This window comes from Phoca vitulina, unplaced genomic scaffold (assembly GCF_004348235.1).
Source record: "Phoca vitulina isolate PV1807 unplaced genomic scaffold, GSC_HSeal_1.0 scaffold34, whole genome shotgun sequence".
Lineage (NCBI taxonomy): Eukaryota > Metazoa > Chordata > Mammalia > Carnivora > Phocidae > Phoca > Phoca vitulina.
The window spans coordinates 130155-150637 of NW_022589737.1; the positions used below are offsets into that span (position 1 = coordinate 130155).

The 20483-nt window shown below is 36.2% G+C and overlaps 2 protein-coding genes across 2 annotated transcripts; both read left to right on the plus strand.

Moving 5' to 3' along the window:
- The first annotated feature begins 3094 nt into the window (after positions 1–3094).
- Positions 3095–3502, plus strand: LOC116645864 (60S ribosomal protein L31). Its single transcript, XM_032426337.1, has one exon. It carries the CDS (start codon positions 3095–3097, stop codon positions 3470–3472), a length of 378 nt encoding a protein of 125 aa, XP_032282228.1. The 3' UTR covers positions 3473–3502.
- Positions 3503–9993: 6491 nt separating this feature from the next.
- LOC116645783 (olfactory receptor 8D2-like) lies at positions 9994–10935 on the plus strand. Its single transcript, XM_032426197.1, is given in 1 exon segment — positions 9994–10935. A coding segment is annotated over 1 exon segment (942 nt).
- The last annotated feature ends 9548 nt before the right edge of the window (positions 10936–20483 follow it).

Sequence of the window (20483 nt, forward strand, 5' to 3'; positions counted from 1 at the left end):
CCCCCCTTCATTCTTCCCCTCCTGCTACATTCTTCTTCTTCTTTTTTTCTTTCTTAACATATATTGCATTATTTGTTTCAGAGGTACAGATCTGAGATGCAACAGTCTTGCACAATTCACAGCGCTTACCAGAACATATACCCTCCCCAGTGTCCATCACCCAGTCACCCCATCCCTCCCACCCCACCCCCCACTCCAGCAACCCTCAGTTTGTTTCCTGAGATTAAGAATTCCTCATATCAGTGAGGTCATATGATACATGTCTTTCTCTGTTTGACTTATTTCGCTCAGCATAATACCCTCCAGTTCCATCCACGTCGTTGCAAATGGCAAGATCTCATTCCTTTTGATGGCTGCATAATATTCCATTGTATATATATACCACTTCTTCTTTATCCATTCATCTGTCGATGGACATCTTGGCTCTTTCCACAGTTTGGCCACTGTGGACATTGCTGCTATAAACATCGGGGTGCACGTACCCTTTCGGGTCCCTACTTTTGTATCTTTGGGGTAAATACCCAGGAGTGCAATTGCTGGATCATATGGTAGCTCTATTTTCAACTTTTTGAGGAACCTCCATACTGTTTTCCAGAGTGGCTGCACCAGCTTGCATTAAAAGGGAACTCTTGTACACTGTTGGTGGGAATGCAAACTGGTGCAGCCACTGTGGAAAACAGTATGGAGGTTCCTCAAGACGTTAAAAATAGTTACCCTATGACTCAGCAATTGCACTACTAGGTATTTATCCAAAGAATCAAAGTGGAGGCTCTCAGTATATCTTCTCTGTCTCTTAACTGTCTTTTTGCTTTTTTTAAATAATTTTTTTCTCTCCCTGATGCATTCTGGGTGAATCCTCAGGACTCATTTTTCTGATTCTCTAATTCTTCAGTGATAATATCTAGTTCCCTAAATACGTCTTCAACTATATCCAATCTAGAGTATAATCCAAATATCAATTAATTTATATTTCCATAACTATATTTTCATCCCCAAGTATACAATTGGCACTTGTTTTATTTCTTCTAGTTTTATTACATTTATTTTTTTCTCCTTTTTTAAATGGAAATTTAGTTTTTATACATTTTAACAGCTAGTATGTTTACTTTAAAATCTCATTTACTATAAATACATTAAAATAATATTTTTAAAAAATATCAAGGAGTCCACAGGAAGTCAAGAAGGGGAATCAGAGGAAAGAAACAGAAGAAAAAACAAAACGAATAGTAAAATAGTAAACTTAAGCCCTAACATACCAATAATCAGTTTAATTGTAAATGGTCTACATTTGTCAGTTATCCACTGAATGGCTAAAAAAACTCAACTCAACCCTGTGCTGTCTACAAGAAATTCACTTCAGTGTTAGGTAAAGTAGACTTCAGAGCAATAAGGCAAAATATCAAAAACAATACCAACAAACTAATACAGTTCATCTAGTTCAGAAGGGAAGAAGTAAAACAGATTGTCTAGGTAGAAAATCCTATGAGAACTACAAAAAAAAAAAAAAGCTACTATAAATAGCAATTGATTTTAGCCAGATTGTAGGAAACAAATATATATATCCACATATACATAGCCACATCTTCTTTATTCAAATCTGTCAAAATCAGAGAGGGAGGCAAACCATAAGAGACTCTTAACTCTAGGAAACAAACAGGGTTGGTGGAGGGGTGGTGGCGGGGGGGTGAGGTAACTGGGTGATGGGCAGTAAGGAGGGCACTTAATGTGATGAGCACTGGGTGTTATATGCAACTGATGCATCACTAAATTCTACCTCTGAAACTAATAATACACAATATGTTAATTAATTGATTTTAAATAAAATTTAAAAATACAAAACAATTATTATATAAAAATCCATCATTTTCAATAATTACCAATGAACAAAAGGAAACTAAAATTTAAAATGCCATTTGCAAAAAGCCCCAAACAAATGAAATCCTTAGTGGTAAATCTGGCTTAATAAGTGCAAAATCTTTACAAGCAAAACCTTATTGAGAGAAATTAAAGAAAAACTGAATATGCTGTATTCCTACATCAGCAGACTCATTATCATGATGCTAGCTCTCCTCAAATTTATTCATAGATTCAATATAACCCTATTCAAAAGCCCAGTAGGCATTTTGTAAAGATTGATATACTGTTTCTAAAATTCATAAGGAGGGCGCCTGGGTGGCTCAGTTGGTTAAGCGACTGCCTTCGGCTCAGGTCATGATCCTGGAGTCCCTGGATCGAGTCCCGCATCGGGCTCCCTGCTCGGCAGGGAGTCTGCTTCTCCCTCTGACCCTCCCCCTCTCATGTGCTTGCTCTCTCTCATTCTCTCTCTCTCAAATAAATAAATAAAAAATCTTTAAAAAATAAAAAAAATAAAAAAAAAATAAAATTCATAAGGAAATACAAAAGGCCTGAAATGAAAAAAAACTTTCATAAAGAAGAACAATGCTGGAGGGTCTACATTATAATCTTCAAAGCATATCCTGAAGCTACAATTAACAAGACAGTGTGATATAGGCCTCAAGATAGATGATAGATAAATGGAGTAGAATAAAGAGTTAAAAAATAGATCCACACATAGGTGGTCAATTGATCTCAACAAAATCATATGCCAAGGGCAATCTGACAGTGCTCAAAAAATTAGACATTCACATGCAAAAAAAGAAAGAAAAGAAAAGAAAAAAATAATGAAACTATCGATCCACAGAAGACCATGAATGAGTCTCAGAATAATTAGGCTGAACAAAAGAAGTCAAGCAAAGAGTATAGATAGTATGGTTCTGTAAGTATAATAGTCTTGAAAGTGCAAGCTAGAGAAACAGAAAATAGATTCCTGGTTGCCTTGGGGATGGGTGGAGGAAGGTTGAGAGGGAAGGATTACTAAGGGGATAATATGTTCATTTTCTTAGTTTTGGTGATGGTTTCACGGTTAAATATGCCAAATTTACCTAATTGTACACTTTAAATATGTGCAATTGATTGTATGTCAGTCATACCTCAATAAAGCTGTGAAATATTATATGCAAGCAATGAATCATGGAACACTACATCAAAACTAATGATGTAATGGGCCCTTCCTTTCCAACCAGAGCCCGGTGGAATGGCTCCTGCGAAGAAGGGTGGCGAGAAGAAGAAGGGCCGTTCTGCCATCAACGAGGTAGTGACCAGAGAATACACCATCAACATTCACAAGCGCATCCATGGAGTGGGTTTCAAGAAGCGTGCCCCTCGGGCACTCAAAGAGATCCGGAAATTTGCCATGAAGGAGATGGGAACTCCAGATGTGCGCATTGACACCAGGCTCAACAAAGCTGTCTGGGCCAAAGGAATAAGGAATGTTCCATACCGTATCCGTGTGCGGTTGTCCAGAAAACGTAACGAGGATGAAGATTCACCAAACAAGCTCTACACACTGGTTACCTATGTACCTGTCACCACTTTCAAAAATCTGCAGACAGTTAATGTGGATGAGAACTAATCGCTGATTGTCAAATAAAGGTATAAAACTACAAAAAAAACCACAAAAAAACAAAAAAAAACTAATGATGTAATGTATGGTGATTAAAATAACATAATAAAAAAATACTTTTTAAATTAAAAAAAAAAGAAATGAAAAGACAATTCATGACAATTTAGATTGGCAAAAATAGCACATATTCGAAATTAGGACTGACCTGGAAAATTGCTTGGATATATGCTTTCCACACCTTTTGAAATCACAGAAAGGAAACAGATTGCTTATTCTTTTTGCCCATGTATAATCCTCCAAAATGGTTAGAAAAGTTACAGATAAAAAGTTATTCTACGTTGGTGGATGATGAAATGGGTTTGGCTGGGTTATAGAAAATCAAAAATGCTAAGGAAAAAATTTAATAAAGTTTTGTAGTTTTGACAAAGCAATTTAATTTTTAACACAGTGTCAAAAGTTTGATATTTGCTATAGAATCATTATTAATCTTAACACTTAGGGGGAAAGTTTGATGTTTATTCTAAACACCCCAGGGATCAATAGGAATGCCTACTACATTGCCAACAAATATGTCCTTTGTAATTGTTTCTTCCCTATGGAGTCCAATCATAGGGATGATAAACCCCAATGGGAAATTTTGCTTCAAATCATCTCCTTCAGATCCAAATAGCTCCAAATAAAACTTTCCTTCAATAATAGAGCACTGAGCGTCAGTAGAATTACTTTTTTTGCTGTGCTTAGTTGGTCTTAAACTGTTACTCTTCCTCAATACTCCTTGAATTCTTATGCAGAATCAACTCTATGATTTTGCCAGAATCAGAGAGATTCTGGGCCATTAGTGTTTGATGATACACTTGTCTTGTAAACGTGTGTGTGTGTGCACGTGCATGCACTGTGTGAGACCAAACATAAAAACTCATGTAGGCCCAGCATCACTTTACCTGGTGATAATATTCAGGTAAGTCATAAAGTTCCATCTACCTTTGATAAGATATTATAGTTGAAATTGAATTTTGGAAGGCAGTTAAAAATTCTCATGACCCACGATCTTTGGACAAGACCTTTTCTCCTTCCACCAGTTGTTTGTCTGCTCTTCTGACCTCAAACTCTTGCTTTTCTTCCCCAACACAAGTCCAGTCGTATTGATATTTCTCATCTATATTTAATTTTGAAGTTTAAAGAGCATTTACACATGCATTAATATTATAAGGCTTAGTCAGGAATTCCTCCTTAAAGGACACTGACATTAACCTACTTACTATCCAACATCTCTGAGCTAGCAATGGGTTAACCTATGAATAAAAACCCTAGCTTCTGACTCCTAGCCCACCTCATAAAGTGCTGTACTCAGGGTCAAAAATTATGTCCTTCCCCACTTTATGCTTTTCCAACAGTGGATTCACAAGAGTCCCCAAAGCTAACCTTAAAAATGAAAGGAAGAGACTCCTGGCATTGTCTCTGACACTTTTATTTATTCATTCTGCCTGTTCATTCTCTCCTGTTTGCAATTCTAGGTTGAGAAACCTATTCTAGAACTTTAATTAAATCACCCTTTTCTAATAAAAAATATTAGATTTTTTTTGAGGCTTAAACATCCTAATCCTCAAACTTATTCAAACACCCGTACTCCTCAGAGACACCATCACCCAGAGTTCCTATTGTAATTAGGAGTTGTCTGAAGAATTTTTGTATCTCCTTCTTAATCCCCTTCACCTATTTTGCCCATTCCCCCACCCCCACCCCTCTGGTAACCACCAGTTTCTTCTAAGTATTTATGAGATTATTTCTGGTGTGTGTGTGTGTGTGTGTGTGTGTGTGTGTGTGTATCTAATACTTTGTCAAGGAAGAAAAGATCAAATTATTTCCCTTAATGTTACAGTCCTCACAAGTATATGTTTGTTTTTTTGTTTGTTTTGAGAGAGAGAGAGAGAGAGAGTGCATGTGCAAGGGGGGGGGGGGGGGCAGAGGGAGAAAGAGAGAAAATCCCAAGCAGGCTCCATGCTCAGTACAAAGCCCAACTTGGGGCTCGATCTCACAACCCTGAGATCATGACCTGAGCTGAAATCAAAAGTCAGACACTTAACCAACTGAGCCACCCAGCTGCCCCATACAAGTATAATTTTAATTTTAAAATTATAAAGAAATATATAAATTTTAATATTTATCTGAAGTGTAAATTTGAAGTAGCACATATCAACTCACACAGTTATAAAATCATTTGTGTGTGATGAGAACTTTTATCTATTCTCAACAACTTTCAAATAGATGATACAGTATTATTAACTAGGGTCCACTGTGCTGTACATTACATGCTCAGGACTTATTAACTTATAACTGGAAGTTTGTACCTTTTGACTATCTTCACCCATTTCACCTAGAAAGAAACTTTTATGCAGACACTGACAAGACATGGCTGCCTGTCTGTTGGTTCGCAAACTGGCCCCCGGACACAGAGGGCATGGAGAGATGGTAGAAAGAGGCAGACCACTCCAGATAGGTAGATGGAAATTTAATAAACAAAGGAGCTTACTAATGAGGCTTGTCTTGGGCAGCCTCAGGACACTAGATAATAAATCTTAAGTTTAAATAGAGACCTTAACTGGGTCCAGTCACATCTGCTGTCCAGATGATCCCAACAGCATATTACTCTCAAGTGTGCATCCTTAAAAATAGCTTCCACTGTGGGAGTGGTGGGCACAGCATACATTCTGAGGACAGGGAAGGGGGTCTGGGGCCACTGATTACGTAGGTCCAGCTTGTGTGTCAGCCAGCAGTCACATCCTCTCAATGACCTCCTCTAACAGACTCTCAGTTCATTCAGGACTCAGCTTAAAAAATGTCACTGCTTCAGAGAGTCCTCCCTTGAAAAGCTCTCTAATTACTAGCCTTTGCTCTAAGATTGCTTTATTTTCTTCATAGTATTTCTCATCACTTGACTCTAAATTCTACATCTATTTCTTCGTTGACCTCCCCCATTACAATGTAAGCTTTATGAGAGCAGGAATCTGTCTCATTCAATCAGTATCTTCAGAACACAGAAGACTCTCAATAGATCACTGTTGGGTGAGAGAAGAATAAACTGTTTCAAAAATATATATATAGTAGGAATTATTATCTCTGTTTTATGGATGAAGAAACTGGAGTTTATATGGGAGAAATAACTTAAGGTCACAAAGCTAGGATATGATCATGCCTAAAAATGAATCCAGTTTGATATGTAATGAACCCAGCTCTTCATCACCTCCCAATGACCAAACCACAACTATACTATAAGAAATTACATTATATGCTCTGAGTCACAGAGTGCCTTTGGGGAGAAAGAAGAAGTCAGAGCAATAGAAGTAACATGGAATCAGAAAAAGTTTCATGGAGGATGATACTTTTTTTAAGCAATAAAATGAGGTTTAATGAATCATATGATAACAATATTTTAAAATCCATCAGTTAAGACCAAATATATCTTTTTTTAATTTTATTTTTAATTTAATTTAATTTTGATTCCAGTATAGTTAACATATAGTGTTATATTAGTTTCAGGTGTAGAATATAGTAATTCAACAATTTCATACATCACCCAGTGCTCATCACGACAAGTGCACTCCTTAATCCCCATCACCTATTTCACCCACCCCCCGCCCACCTCCCCTCTGGTCACCATCTGTTTGTTCTGTTTCTTGGTTTGTCTCTCCCTGTTTTTTTTTCCCTTTGCTTGTTTGTTTTGTTTCTTAAATTCTACATACGAGTTAAATCATATGGTATTTGTCTTTCTCTGACTGACTTATTTCACTTAGCATCTTTAGCTCCATCTATGTCATTGCAAATGGCAAGATTTCACTCTTTTCTATGGCTAAGTAATACTCATTGTATATAGATACCATCTCTTCTTTATCCATTCATCAATGGATACTTGGGTTGCTTTCATATTTTAGCCTCTGCAAATTATGCTACTATAAATACAAGGGTGCATGTATCCCTTTGAATTAGTGTTTTTGTATTTTTTGGGTAAATCCCCAGTAATGCGATTACTGGATCATAGGGTAGTTCTATTCTTAGTTTTCTGAGGAATCTCCATACTGTTTTCCAGAGTGACTGCACAAGTTTACATTCCCATCAACAGTGCAAGAGGGTCCTTTTTTCTTCACATCCTTGCCAACATCTGTTGTTTCTTGTGTTGTTGATTTTAGCCATTCTGACAGGTATGAGGTGATATGGTTTTGATTTGCATTTCCCTGATAATGAGTGCACTCTTACTACATTTATTCAACATAGTACTGGAAGTCCTAGCCACATGACGTAACAACAAGAAATAAAAGGCATCCAAATTGGTAAGGAAGAGGTAAAACTTTCACTATTTGCAGAGGACATGATACTATATATAGAAAACCCTGAAGATTCCACCAAAAAATGACTAAAAAGGATGATACTTTTCTTTTTGTTTTTTTAAAGATTTATTTTGGAGGGGGCAGGGAGAGAGGGGGAGAGAGGATCTCAAACAGACCTCACGCTGAGCACAGAGCCCAACCTGGAGCTTAATTCAGGACTCTGAGATCATGCCTGAGCTGAAACCAAGAGTTGGATGCTTAACTGACCGAGCCACCCAGGCATCCCCAGATGATACTTTTAAATTGGTTTTGAGAAAAGATGGGTTTTTATCTTTCCATGTTCACAGGAATATGAGCAAAATTAGATAAACGTGGGGTAGTCTGTGAAACACTGCTAAGTCTGGACCAGATAGAGCAACATTTTGGTTTGGTTTTAGAATGGTAGAGAAAAAGTTGCTCACGTAACATCCAAGGAACCTAGAAAGGACTTGTTATTTTTTTACCCACTTGCTAAAATGTTTTTTGGCCCTCATGGAATCTTGGTATCCTTGGCCCTGGTTCTTGCCAGCCTTTGTGACTGGAGGCCTATTTTCTTATTACTATTTTCCATATTCTCTTCAAAAAGGTAATATTCCTATTTTACACGATATCTCAAAATTGAAAAGCTAACTGGAAGAATTTGCATGGTCACATGGTTTGTTGTGGTTGTTATCTAACAAGTTCATACTTTTAGGAATTGGATATTGGGAATCATTTTAGCACAGAATAACGTGTATGTGTGTGTGTGTGTAAGTGTGCACATGCAAATCTTTCCTTTCTGTTTTCTACCTTAAAGCTATTGAAGGAACAAGACCATCTTACATACACATGAGGATAAAATGCTTTAAATGCTACAAAAAAGCTACACTACACACCCTAATATCCTCTCATTAATAACAGGAAGAAAATATCAGAGAAAGGGATTGAACAGAATAATAATAAAAGTAGCATAATAATTAAAGCTGCACAGGAGTTATAATAAAGTAGTCAGGTTCAGAAAACAATGTTGGTTCACAGGCACATGGTTTTATTTGTAATAAAACAGACAAAGATATGAGTTCTGGCTCCAATGCTTACTAGCTGTGTAAGCTTGGAATATTTACATAAACTCATTTGTAAAATAGTGAAATGTACTGTTTTCATGTTTGATGACTTAGGGCATGGACTTACTTAATCTCTCTGTCTCTCAGTTGATGTACAAAATGGATATAATAAAACTATCTAGGGGCGCCTGGGTGGCTGAGTTGGTTAAGCATCTGCCTTCGGCTCAGGTCATGATCCCAGGGTCCTGGGATTGAGTCCCACATCGGGCTCCCTGCTCAGCAGGGACCCTGCTTCTCCCTCTCCCTCTGCCCTACCCCCTGCTCATGCTCTCTCTCTCTATCTCTCTCGTTCTCACTCTATATCTCAAATAAATACAATCTTAAAAAAAAATGATCTTAATATTGTGACTGCCACATGATAGGGGCTCAGTAAATGCAAGCAACCCCTGCTGTCACTGCTCTTAGTTCTTCTCTTCCTGTAGCCCCTGACAACAGCTTTCCTTCTAGCCCTGCCCTGTTCCTGCCATCTCCAGCATGCCTTCATTCCTCTCCTATCAGGGTAATAACATGGGAAAAAGGAAGAAAAGTCAACACCAGCAACTCAGAATGGAGATGGAAAACTTGGAGGAAACCAAAGCTCTGTGAGACTGGGGTCCAAGACTGAATGAGCAAATTGAAGATGCCAAAGCCAAAGCAGGAAATCCAAGGGATGCCAGCGAGGGAGAGGTTAAGTTCTGAGACATCAGAGGAGAACACAGGTTGCTGCAGATTGAAAACCAGCAAAGCCTGGCAGCAGCTCTGTAGTTTCTCTAAAGGTGACTGAATAACACAATGAAACACAATTTTCCATTTCTAGGAGAGTCTAAAATTCAATTTGTGAAGACAAAATGAGTCTTACTTCTAAATGTGACATGGGAGTAATAAACACTGAAGCCAAATGAACCATCAACATCTTGATAAAAGCTGCAACTGAAAGTAGGTTTTAGTCTCTTGGTTTCTGGAAATTCTGTGTCAGTTAGAATTCATGTCATTCATCAGATCTTGGATCACTAAATTCTGTCAGATGACAATGTGTGTCTAATAAGAACCTCTTCCCTGAACCCCTCAGCCTATCACAAGTGGGAGAATGGATACAGGAAATCATTCTTTGGTAACTGAGTTTATCCTTGAGGGGTTAACAGACCAGCCAGGACTCCAGCTCCCTCTCTTCTTCTTGTTTCTATTGATCTATACGGTCTGCGTGGTGGGAAATTTGGGCTTGATTTTTTAAATCAGAATCAGTTCTCAGCTTCACATGCCCATGTATTATTTTCTCAGCAATTTGTTCTTCATAGATCTCTGCTACTCCACTGTCATAATTCCCAAGCTGTTGTTGAACTTTGTTTCAGAGAAAAATCTCACCTCCTTTCCTGAATGCATGACCCAGCTCTTTTTCTTCTGCTTCTTTGGTATTGATGACTCCTACATGCTGACAGCAATGGCGTATGACCGTTATGTTGTCATCTGTAACCCCTTGCTCTACAATGTCACCATGTCCCACAGAATCTGTTTTCTACTGGTCACCAGTGTGTACACAGCGGGTGCCTTTGGAGCCTTGGTCCATACCAGCTACATATCTAGTCGATCCTTCTGTGGAACTAATGTCATCCACCATTACTTCTGTGACATCCTTCCCCTTCTGAATATATCTTGTTCGAGAGACTACACCAAGGAACTCTTGGTGATGATTTTAGTTGGATTCAATGTATTTGCATGTGCTTTAGCCATCTTCATCTCTTATGCCTTCATTCTTTCTAGCATCTTATGCATCTGCTCAGCTGAAGGCAGATCCAAAGCTTTCAGTACCTGCAGCTCCCACCTTGCAGCTGTTGGGGTCTTCTATGGGTCCATCATCTTCATATATTTTAAACCATCTACCAGTGACATAACACAGGAGAAGGTGGTTTCCGTGTTTTATACCACAGTGATTCCCATGCTTAACCCCCTTATCTACAGCCTTAGGAACAAGGATGTCAAAGAATCCCTTAAAAAAGTTCTAAATGGTGGGTTACTTTCTCGGTCAGCATAGGAAACAGCACTTTTTAAAAGAGATAGCCGCTTTGAACATAGATCTTATCTAAAGTTTTATTCTTGTTTTTAAGAGTAACCAATTAGTTTCAAATCCAGGGCCATCTTAAACCAAAATGTCTGAATGATTTGTTTTTGGTGACCTTCACTTCCTTTTTAGGTTCTCCTACTCCCAACACCAAGTATCCTTTGACTATGTCTAGTCTAGCCACTCAGGAAACAGACTTCCTAGCCTACACTCTTACCTAGTTTAAATACATATACATCAGAAACCTTCCTTTCTGTAATTTGTCCTTGCTAAACTAAAATTTCTTAATCAAACCTATTTTAAAGTTGTAATGTCTAATAATGGCTGAATGTGTAAATCCCTCAGGAATTTGCATTTTAATACACAAGAGGGTTACAGAAGCAATGGACATTTCTTAGTAGAATTTGAAGGGAATCTAGTTGCTAGTAAACAAGAAGAAATAGTATTTTCATAAGACTTCTTGCTGTTGTTAGAACCATTGAAAATAAGATTTGTCTTGTGGAGGTGTCAAATGGGGTGAAGATTGGGTAGGGATGGCAGAAAGTGACAAAATGATTTCTAATTTTTAGTTTTCACTATAATTTTAATTTACATATTTTCTTTCCAAATTATTGCATACTTTGACTCCTTTCTATTAGATCTCAAGACGACTTCCCTCTGGATGACTCCCTTAATTATTCACTATTAATTCTCCCACCATTCAGAATAATCCCTTAGCCTCAATACACCATTAAAATTCATTCATTTAGTCAGTCAATCAGTAGTATTTGCTGGGCAACTATGGGCCAGAAAACAAAAATTTCTATCTTCATTGGGAGTGTTTGCTCCCATGAACCCATGAACAAGAAAATATGTACTATATCCAGTGATGATCAGTGCTATGGAATAAACTAAAGCAGAGGAGGGGGTTGGGCACTGGAGGGAGGAGAGACTTGCTCTTTCAAACATGGAGGTCGGACTACGAGAAATCTAATATTTACTAGAAACCTGAAGGAAATAGGGAATCAAGCTATGTGACTGAAAGAAGAAAACTTTAGGCAAAGAGAACATCAAATATAATCTTTGAAAGAAGAGCATGTTCGGGCACTTTTAAGGAACTGTAGTTTGGAGAGTGTGCTTCAAGGAGAGTGAAGGAGGGGCAGAGTCATGAAAGGTGGTATCAGAGGGATGGTGGGGGATGGAGGTGAAATCTGTAGGGTCTTAAGGCAAGTTTGAAAGGTTTGATTGTTCTGTAAGTGAAATAGGAAGCCGTTGAAGGGTTTGAACAGAAGAATGACCTGATCTGATTAATAGATTATTCTTACTCTTTCCAATGAATGGGCCTAGAAGCAATGAAATCCAAGTAATAAAGTTCATGCCTATTATCCAATGATAATTTGGTTTCTAACTATCACACCCCACTGAAAGAAACCAGGACTTCATGGAGAAATGGTCGATTCCAAGGTGGGGGTACCTAAAATTCAAGATGAACCTAGAATCACTTTGTATTCCATAGAATAAATAAGTGCCCCAAATTTATGGAGATACATCAAAAGGAAAGAGCTTCTTCTGGACAAGTTTAGGACAATTTGAACATCAAAATGGATAGCTTATGAAAATCTACAGGTCCTTACTGATACAAAAATAATAATGACAATAAAATAAAAGTAGTAGAAAAGGGAAAGCTCTTCACAAAAAAACATCAACAAATTAATTTAAAAGAAATTATATAATTGGAAACTCATAATATTGCAGTGACCATACTAATAATTGAATTAGGTAAGAATCCTCAATAGAAATTCTATGTGGTCTTGGTTATTTTTGTATTAGTAAAGAATAGAAGGAATTCTTATAAAGTAATTTTCCTCACTTAGATTATATGAAGATAAAGGAGATGACATTTTCTAGGTTTCTACTCTATGCCTAAACACTTTAAAATTTCCTACCTAGTTTATCAAAATGCAGAAAATTCCAGAAAAATAATGCAGATCAATAATGGTAGTAAAGCATATCTAATCCAACTTATCATTTTCTTAGTGATAAAACCTGAGACTCAGAAAGGTACTTCTTTCCCCCTACATTTTCCCTTCTCCAAAGTCTCATATCAAGTGTTTCCCCAACTCTGCATACTCACTCTCTCATAGCGCTCCTCATTCCTTCCCACCCCCAAATGTAAGAATGAGGCTACTTTCTGTTTAAGTTCCATAGTGTCCATTTACATAATATTGAAAGATACAAAAATGTGAACCTGACTTACCAGTAAGGATGATAAATAAACACATTACAGAATTACTGATCTAAATATAAATAAAATAAATATATAAAATAAAATACAAAAAATAGTTCAAAAAAATCCATGAAATGAACATCAAAATATGGTGATAGAAATTTCTGTATTCACAAAATTGTGGGAATTCTTACTAATGCCATCATTTTTGAGATAAACAGACTGATGCTGAAGACAAATCTATATTCCTCTTCCTTTTATGACTGAGACTACAAATCACCATTAGGAAGAGATATTACATACATGGAAGAGATTAAGAAGAGATATTACATACAACCAGTACTGACTCTCTCGAATGTAGAGGTTCCTAATCTTTTTTTGGATCAGAGATTATTTAGGTGGCCAGATGAAGAGTTAGAATCTTTCTTAGAATAATGTTTCTAACTGTATAAAATACATATGATTAAACATTATAATAAACTAAACTATTGACATCAAAATATTTAAAATAAATTTGTGATTTCATTAGTGAATTAAATCACAGGATCTAGTAGCAGATCTAATAATTACTATAATTTGAAGTAGTGATGGTTATAAATGTTCATGATCAGTATTCCATTTCATCCTAAGAACCCCTTTGACATAGGTACAACTTTATGTGATAGGAAAATATATGTGATTCTGTTGATAACAAAATCATAGATAAATACATATTTTAACATGATCAGTTACTAAGATTCTGACTTGAAGGTAATGTTAAATTTTAATTTAGAGATTAGTGAAAATAAACTTCCTATCCAAGTTTTCAGACCCATAAACTCCAATTTAAGAAGTGCTTTATTAATGGAAGCAAACTCTCCAGAGTTCCATACTCAATTTTAGCAATGAGCTGAATTCTAAGACTATCCCAATGGGCATAACTTCCTCTCTTGAGTAGGTGGAGTGAATTCTGACTCAACACATAAAATCTCAGGAAAAAGCACAAGACCCTGTTCATTAAATATGAGGTACACACAAAATTCTTTCCTCCATCTGTCCCCACACTCCCAGTTAAAGTGGATAAAAACATAACAAGTCCTTAAATTACACCTCAAAGTGGAGAACGAATAGCTCTCAGATGATCTGGAAGAGGATTCCATGTGAATTCACACACTATGTATATCAGAGATATACAGAACTGACTACATTGGGAATGAGGAAAGAAAAGATACCACGTGGTAACTTCAACCATTGCAGAGAAAATAAAGGAAGGAAGGAAAGTTAAGACAAGTGAACAAAACAGATGAAACCATCAATTTTTGTCAAGGACTAGGGCACATACCTAAGAACACCTCTTCTCTTTCTAAAGAGACAGCAGGTATCTTGTTCACACGAGACATGAAACTTCCATAACATCACAGGTATATCACATAGGTTATAATGATCAGAAGCTAAGCAATTTCTTCCATTTAAAATTGGGTTATTTTGCTTCTTCTATGATGATGAAAAGTTATATAATATTTTTGTTTATAAAAGTTTGTGTAGCACAAAACCATTTCAATAAAATGATTTTGATCTGTTCTTCTGTATATCTATGTGGCTATTTGTCCCTCTATATATGATTACTTACTGGTATTTTACTAAATATATGTGTGTGTGTAATAAAATGTGAGAGGGGCACCTGGGTGGCTCAGTCGTTAAGCATCTGCCTTCGGCTCAGGTCATGATCTCAGGGTCCTGGGATTGAGCCCCACATTGGGCTCCCTTCTCAGTGGGGAGTCTGCTTGTCCCTCTCCCTCTGCCCTTCCCCGTGCTCTTGCTCTCTCTTTCTCTCTCAAATAAATTAAAAAAATCTTTAAAAAATGTGAGATAACTTTTACTGCTCTTCTATTTTACTTTTATCTTATTTGAATGTCTTTAAAATTAGTATAAATTATTTTTGTAAAAATTAAGTGATTCTAAAAAAGAAAATATCAGTAGAATTGCCTGGATAAAATAAAACGCTGTCATCTGTTCCTTGTGTAATATGCCAGGAATTTTTGTTTTGTTTTTCAGTAATTGTTGCTGTCATTTGTTGTGTTTTTCTAGATTGTTGAGCCAGGAAATGGGTTGTGCTGAAAAATGAGAGAGGATACCACTATATATCGTCTCCTTAACTTTTTACTACACTGAAGAGTAAGTGCAGCATTAAAACAGAACCGATGGTATTAAAACAATCAGTAGATAAATTGAAGGAGAGAATAGTTACTACAATTTCATCTTGTCCCGAAATGTACATAATGTGTTGGTAGCTGGGGTCTATATGGTGGCAGGGTTAGGAGCTGTAGCCCACATGATCTCTATGATCAGGCTTTCCTCCTGTGGGGAAATATAATCCACCATTACTTCTGTGACATATTTCCTCTCCTAACACTCTCCTGCTCCAGCACCTACCTAAACGAGCTCCTCATGATACCTCTAGGTGAATTCAATCTCTTGGCAACAGTGACTGTCATTATCTCTTACATTTTTGTGTTCTCCAACATTCTTTTTTAAAAATTTTTTAGAAGACTTAAAAATTTTTTAAGATTTTTATTATTTATTTATTTGAGAGAGAGAAAGAGAGAGCACAAGCGGGTGGAGGGGCAGCGGGAGAGGCACAAGCAGACTCCACACTGAGCATGGAGCCCCAGGAGGGGCTAGATCCCACGACCCTGAGATCATGACCTAAGCCAAAATCAAGAGTCAGCTGCTCAACTAACTGAGCCACCCAGGCACCCCTCTCTAGCATTCTTTGAAAACCCTCAGCTGCAGGCAGGTCCAAAGCTTTTAGTACCTGCAGCTCTCATTCACAGCTGCTGGAAACTTTTATGAATCCATCATACTTACGCATTTTAAGCCAATCTCCAGTAGCAGCGACATGGCTCAGGAGAAGGTTGCCTCGGTGTTCTATACCACTGCGATCCTTACTGATCTATAGCTGAATCCCTTGAGCTATAGTTTGAGAGAGAAGGATGTGTTGAGAAAAGTCATGGGGAAGAGGTATGGAGCACCGCAGGGTAGCAATCAGAAGCAGTAAAGGTCATGGTCGTAGTGTGCTTCTTTCTCTTTAACTAACTTCCCCTTCTGTTTCTTAAAAGAAACATGCCATTCTAATCTAAATGTGAACTTTGTCAATGGCTTTTTCAGATTTACTGAAATTTTATGTTTTTTTCTCTTTTCTTACACTTGTTTATTATATATTAGTATAGTATAGTATTAGAGTATAGTTTATTATTATAGTATAATATAGTATAGAATCCTAATATTGGAAAACCCTCCATTTTTGTAATAAATCCTATTTGGTCAGGGCACATTATTTTCATATTCTGGTGCTGGATTCTGTTTAGAAATACAGTATTTAGTATTTTTGCTTTGATATTCTCAAATGTTATTTCTTCATAATATTATTTTTGTTCTTATCTGTTCTAGGTATCATGAATTACTTTCTTCATAAAAAATTTTGGAAATTTTTCCTTATTTGTATTCTCCAGATTTTTTTTTTAAGCATTGAGACTATTTTGCTTTTGAAGGTTGTCTGGAATTGCCCTTTGAAACAATATGGGTCTGGTATTTTTCTCTGGGGTAGTTTATTGATAACTTTAATCTTTAATGGAAATTGATCTATATTACCATTGCTGGCAATACAATTATGGTAAACTGTATTTTTCTAGAAAACTAGCCATTTTAACTAAGTTTTAAAGCTTATTTTTATAATGATATCAAATTTGGGGGATGCCTGGGTGGCTCAACCAGTTAAGCGTCTGTCTTCGGCTCACGTCATGATCCCAGGGCCCTGGGAGTCCCTCATCGGGCTCCTTGCTGGGCAGGGAGCCTGCTTCTCCCTCTGCCTGCAGGTCCCCCTGCTTGTGCTCACGTGCTGTCTCTGACAAATAAATGAAATCTTAAAAAAATGGTATCAAATTTTTTTCTCATGGTTTACTTTAATTGCGTCTGTTTTAATGGTTCGTCTTTCACCTTTTTTACTTTGCATATTTATATATTCTCTTTTATCTTGATTAATTTAGCCATCTACTTATACTTTTAATTTGTTTTTCTAAAATCATTATGATTTTGATTTTTAAATTATGTTTTTTCTACCCTCTAATAATTTCTTCTTTTTATTTGGCTTTGTTGCTTCTTTTCTGTGGACTTACAATACCCCCACCACGAAATCACTACTGTTCATATCTCTCTTACCATAGGCGAGTTTTGCCTGTGGTAGATCTTCATATGCATTTTGTGGACAAGGTTTACTCTTTGAGATAATTTCCTATAATCTTCGTTCATCCATGCTCTCTTCTGTAGGTATAGGGGCATGTAGTTTCCTTTACGGTTGTCTCCTTTCTGCGGGAGAGGCAAAGGGAAAGAGATTGTGTGTCCTTCTTCTTTGGGCTTTCTTTTATATTTATTTTATTTCAGGATTTTCTCTGCTTGCTTTTCTTTTCTCCATTCTATCTAGACTCCAAAAGCTATCTCTTCCTTCATTTAATCTTCTTCTCTCCTAGAAATGTTGCTTCTCTAAGATCACATCTTGTATATTGTGTGCACCTTTTAGATTTCTTTCCTATAGTCAATGTTCTGGTCTAGCAGGTCTACTTTTCCCGTATTTTTTGTAGTTAAGATGGACTTTTTAATTTTCAGGGACCAATATCTTTGCTGGAATCTAGTGTCATCTTTTCTACAGATAATTTGAAGTTGGTAGTGCTCTCTATCACCTAGCTGTGCTGAAGGTGTAGTGTTTATGTGGTTTTACCTGTTCTGTTGTTGATCTATATACCTTTGACGAGTGCATAACAAGAGATTCAAATGTAAGCTGGTATCATTATCTCATCTACCCCAAAGTTCTGGACAAAATACTTTGTAATGAAAAAAGTATAGCCAAATAGCCAAATAATATATGGTGACATTTGCAACATGATTAGACATTAGGGGACTGCATATAATGAGATACTGTGACATATTCACCAAAAAGGCTAAAATTGTGAAGACTCACAATACTATGTGTTGACAAGGATCTGGAGTGTAGCTGGAAGTTGCATACATTGCTGGTGGCAATATGGCCATTACCAACCACTTTGGCAAACAGTTTGGCATTGTTTTCTAAATGTAAATATTTTCTAAAGTTAAATAACCTACTATATAAGCCAGGAGACATATACCCAGCTGTAGATATAAACACAAAAGAAATGAGGATATATATATCAACCAAAAGACAAGTAAAAGTATATTCATAGAAGCTTAATCATAATAGTTCCAAACTGAACACATTACAAGAGAATGGGTAAATAAAATGTGTTTTATTCATACAATGGAGACTATACAAACAGCCACAACATGGATAAGTTTTTAGAAAAATTCTTGAGTAATATAAGCTAGACACAAGAAGATATACTGTATGATTCCATTTATACGAAGTTCAAAATAAGGCAAGAAAATTATCCAGTTGTACTAGTGCTGCCTCTTGGAAGAAAGTGGATACTGACTGGGAAAAAATAGGAGAAAGCCTTTAGGTGTGATGCTAATGTTCTATTCATATCTTTATCTGGATAGTCACTAAATAAGTATAAACATAATTAAAAATCCAAGGAGTTGTATTCTTAGTGCATTTTGTATATATACATATATAAAAATTCATGAGATGAAGTGGAAGAATGTCCAAAAATGCTTGGAGTAGAAGATAAGACTTCTTCAATACCCTGCACTCAACACAAACACAGACAAAAATGACTTTTAAATCATCCTTCGAATATTATCCTTATTCATTTGCATGCTAAATGATTATTGTAGTTGGAAAGAAATAAGAAAGAATGTTAATGCGTTAGGGATTTTTTTTATCCTAGTGAGTTATGTATATGCATGCCATTTGCCATGCATGTCTTTTTAAATTTCAATATACATTGGATACGATCCGTGTCACTAAGTATTGTTTTATGACTACTTTTGTTTTCTATTGTATATACCGTATTTTATTTCAGCTTATATCTCTGAAAGTCATTTAATTCAATTTATTTTTGCGATTATCAATAGCACAGCAATAAATATTGTAGCTCTATCTTTGCCAATATGACTTTTATTTTTTAAGCATACATGCCTAAAAATTCCATAACTTGGTAAAATCCCACAAAGAATTTACAATTCAATATATTTAATACATACTACCAAACTGTCTTATAGAAATCAATATAGATATTTAAGCATGCATATTACGATTGTTTTATTTGAATTTTTATGACTAATAGAGTTGGACAAGTTTAATGTACTAATTTGCATTCATATATTTTTTTATATTTGTTCACTGAATAATTTTTGACTACTTTTCTATGGAGTATTAATCTTTTTTATATGAATTTATAAGGAGATTTTACATATTTTTATTTTGGTCAGCTAAAATCCTTTTGTTCTTTTCTATTGGTTCTGACTTTTCCTTCTGGAGTAAGAATCATCCTAATAAGTTTACAAATAAATGTTTTTAAGCATAAAAAGGGTCTTCTGTCATTTTTCATAAGACTTACTTAGAATTTCTGTCATAATTTAATTTTGAATCTTATTTCTTGATTCTATTTGTATTCAACATAGACTTGCCTTTTCCCCCCCTGACTTGATTGGAATGTGTTTTTTTCTAAATTCCTGTAGTCCATCAAAGGGGGATGAGACACCCCTCCCTCATTCTTGATGTTCGCATCCAGGTGGAGGAAAATCTATTACTTTAACACTCCAGACCCACTTCACACCCTAGGTCACTCCTCCTTGAGAGCTGGAATGACTTATCTGAGTGATGAATTTCAAAGGAGAAACTATTCCTTTCTTTTTGAAAGTTTGTATACATTCAGAAAGAATATATTCTTGGTTACTCTTTCTCATGCAATCTGACCTCTAGGTAGAGACCTGCAGAAATCCCGCACTTTCTGTGATTAGAGTAGTAAGTTTGCCTGATTCTAGAGCTTAGTTTTAAAAAGTTTGCTTGCCCCAAAATATACCTTTACCAATAATAAAGATGTAGTAAAGATATTTCGGTCTTCACTTGACAGATTGTTTATTTACCTTTTCTATTAGTGAAGAACAAGTGCTATATTATTTTACTTTCTCAAACTACTGTATCTTGTATATTGGATCACAGTTATGAAGAATTTAACAGGAAAAGTAGATTTTGGAGCAAAAGCGTACCTAGGAGTTTTGGGATTTTGATAAAGAGGGGATTTTGACTCAGTGACACAAAGTCACACTTATTTTGCAATATTTATATAGGTTATAGTTTATGCATAACTTTTAACTAATAAGATCCCAGCAAATGGCTATGAGTCTAAAGCTTCCAAAA

What these genes read in the sequence shown, in the direction of transcription:
- LOC116645864 (XM_032426337.1), top strand. Translation starts at nt 3,095, where the DNA reads ATGGCTCCTGCGAAGAAGGGTGGCGAGAAGAAGAAGGGCCGTTCTGCC.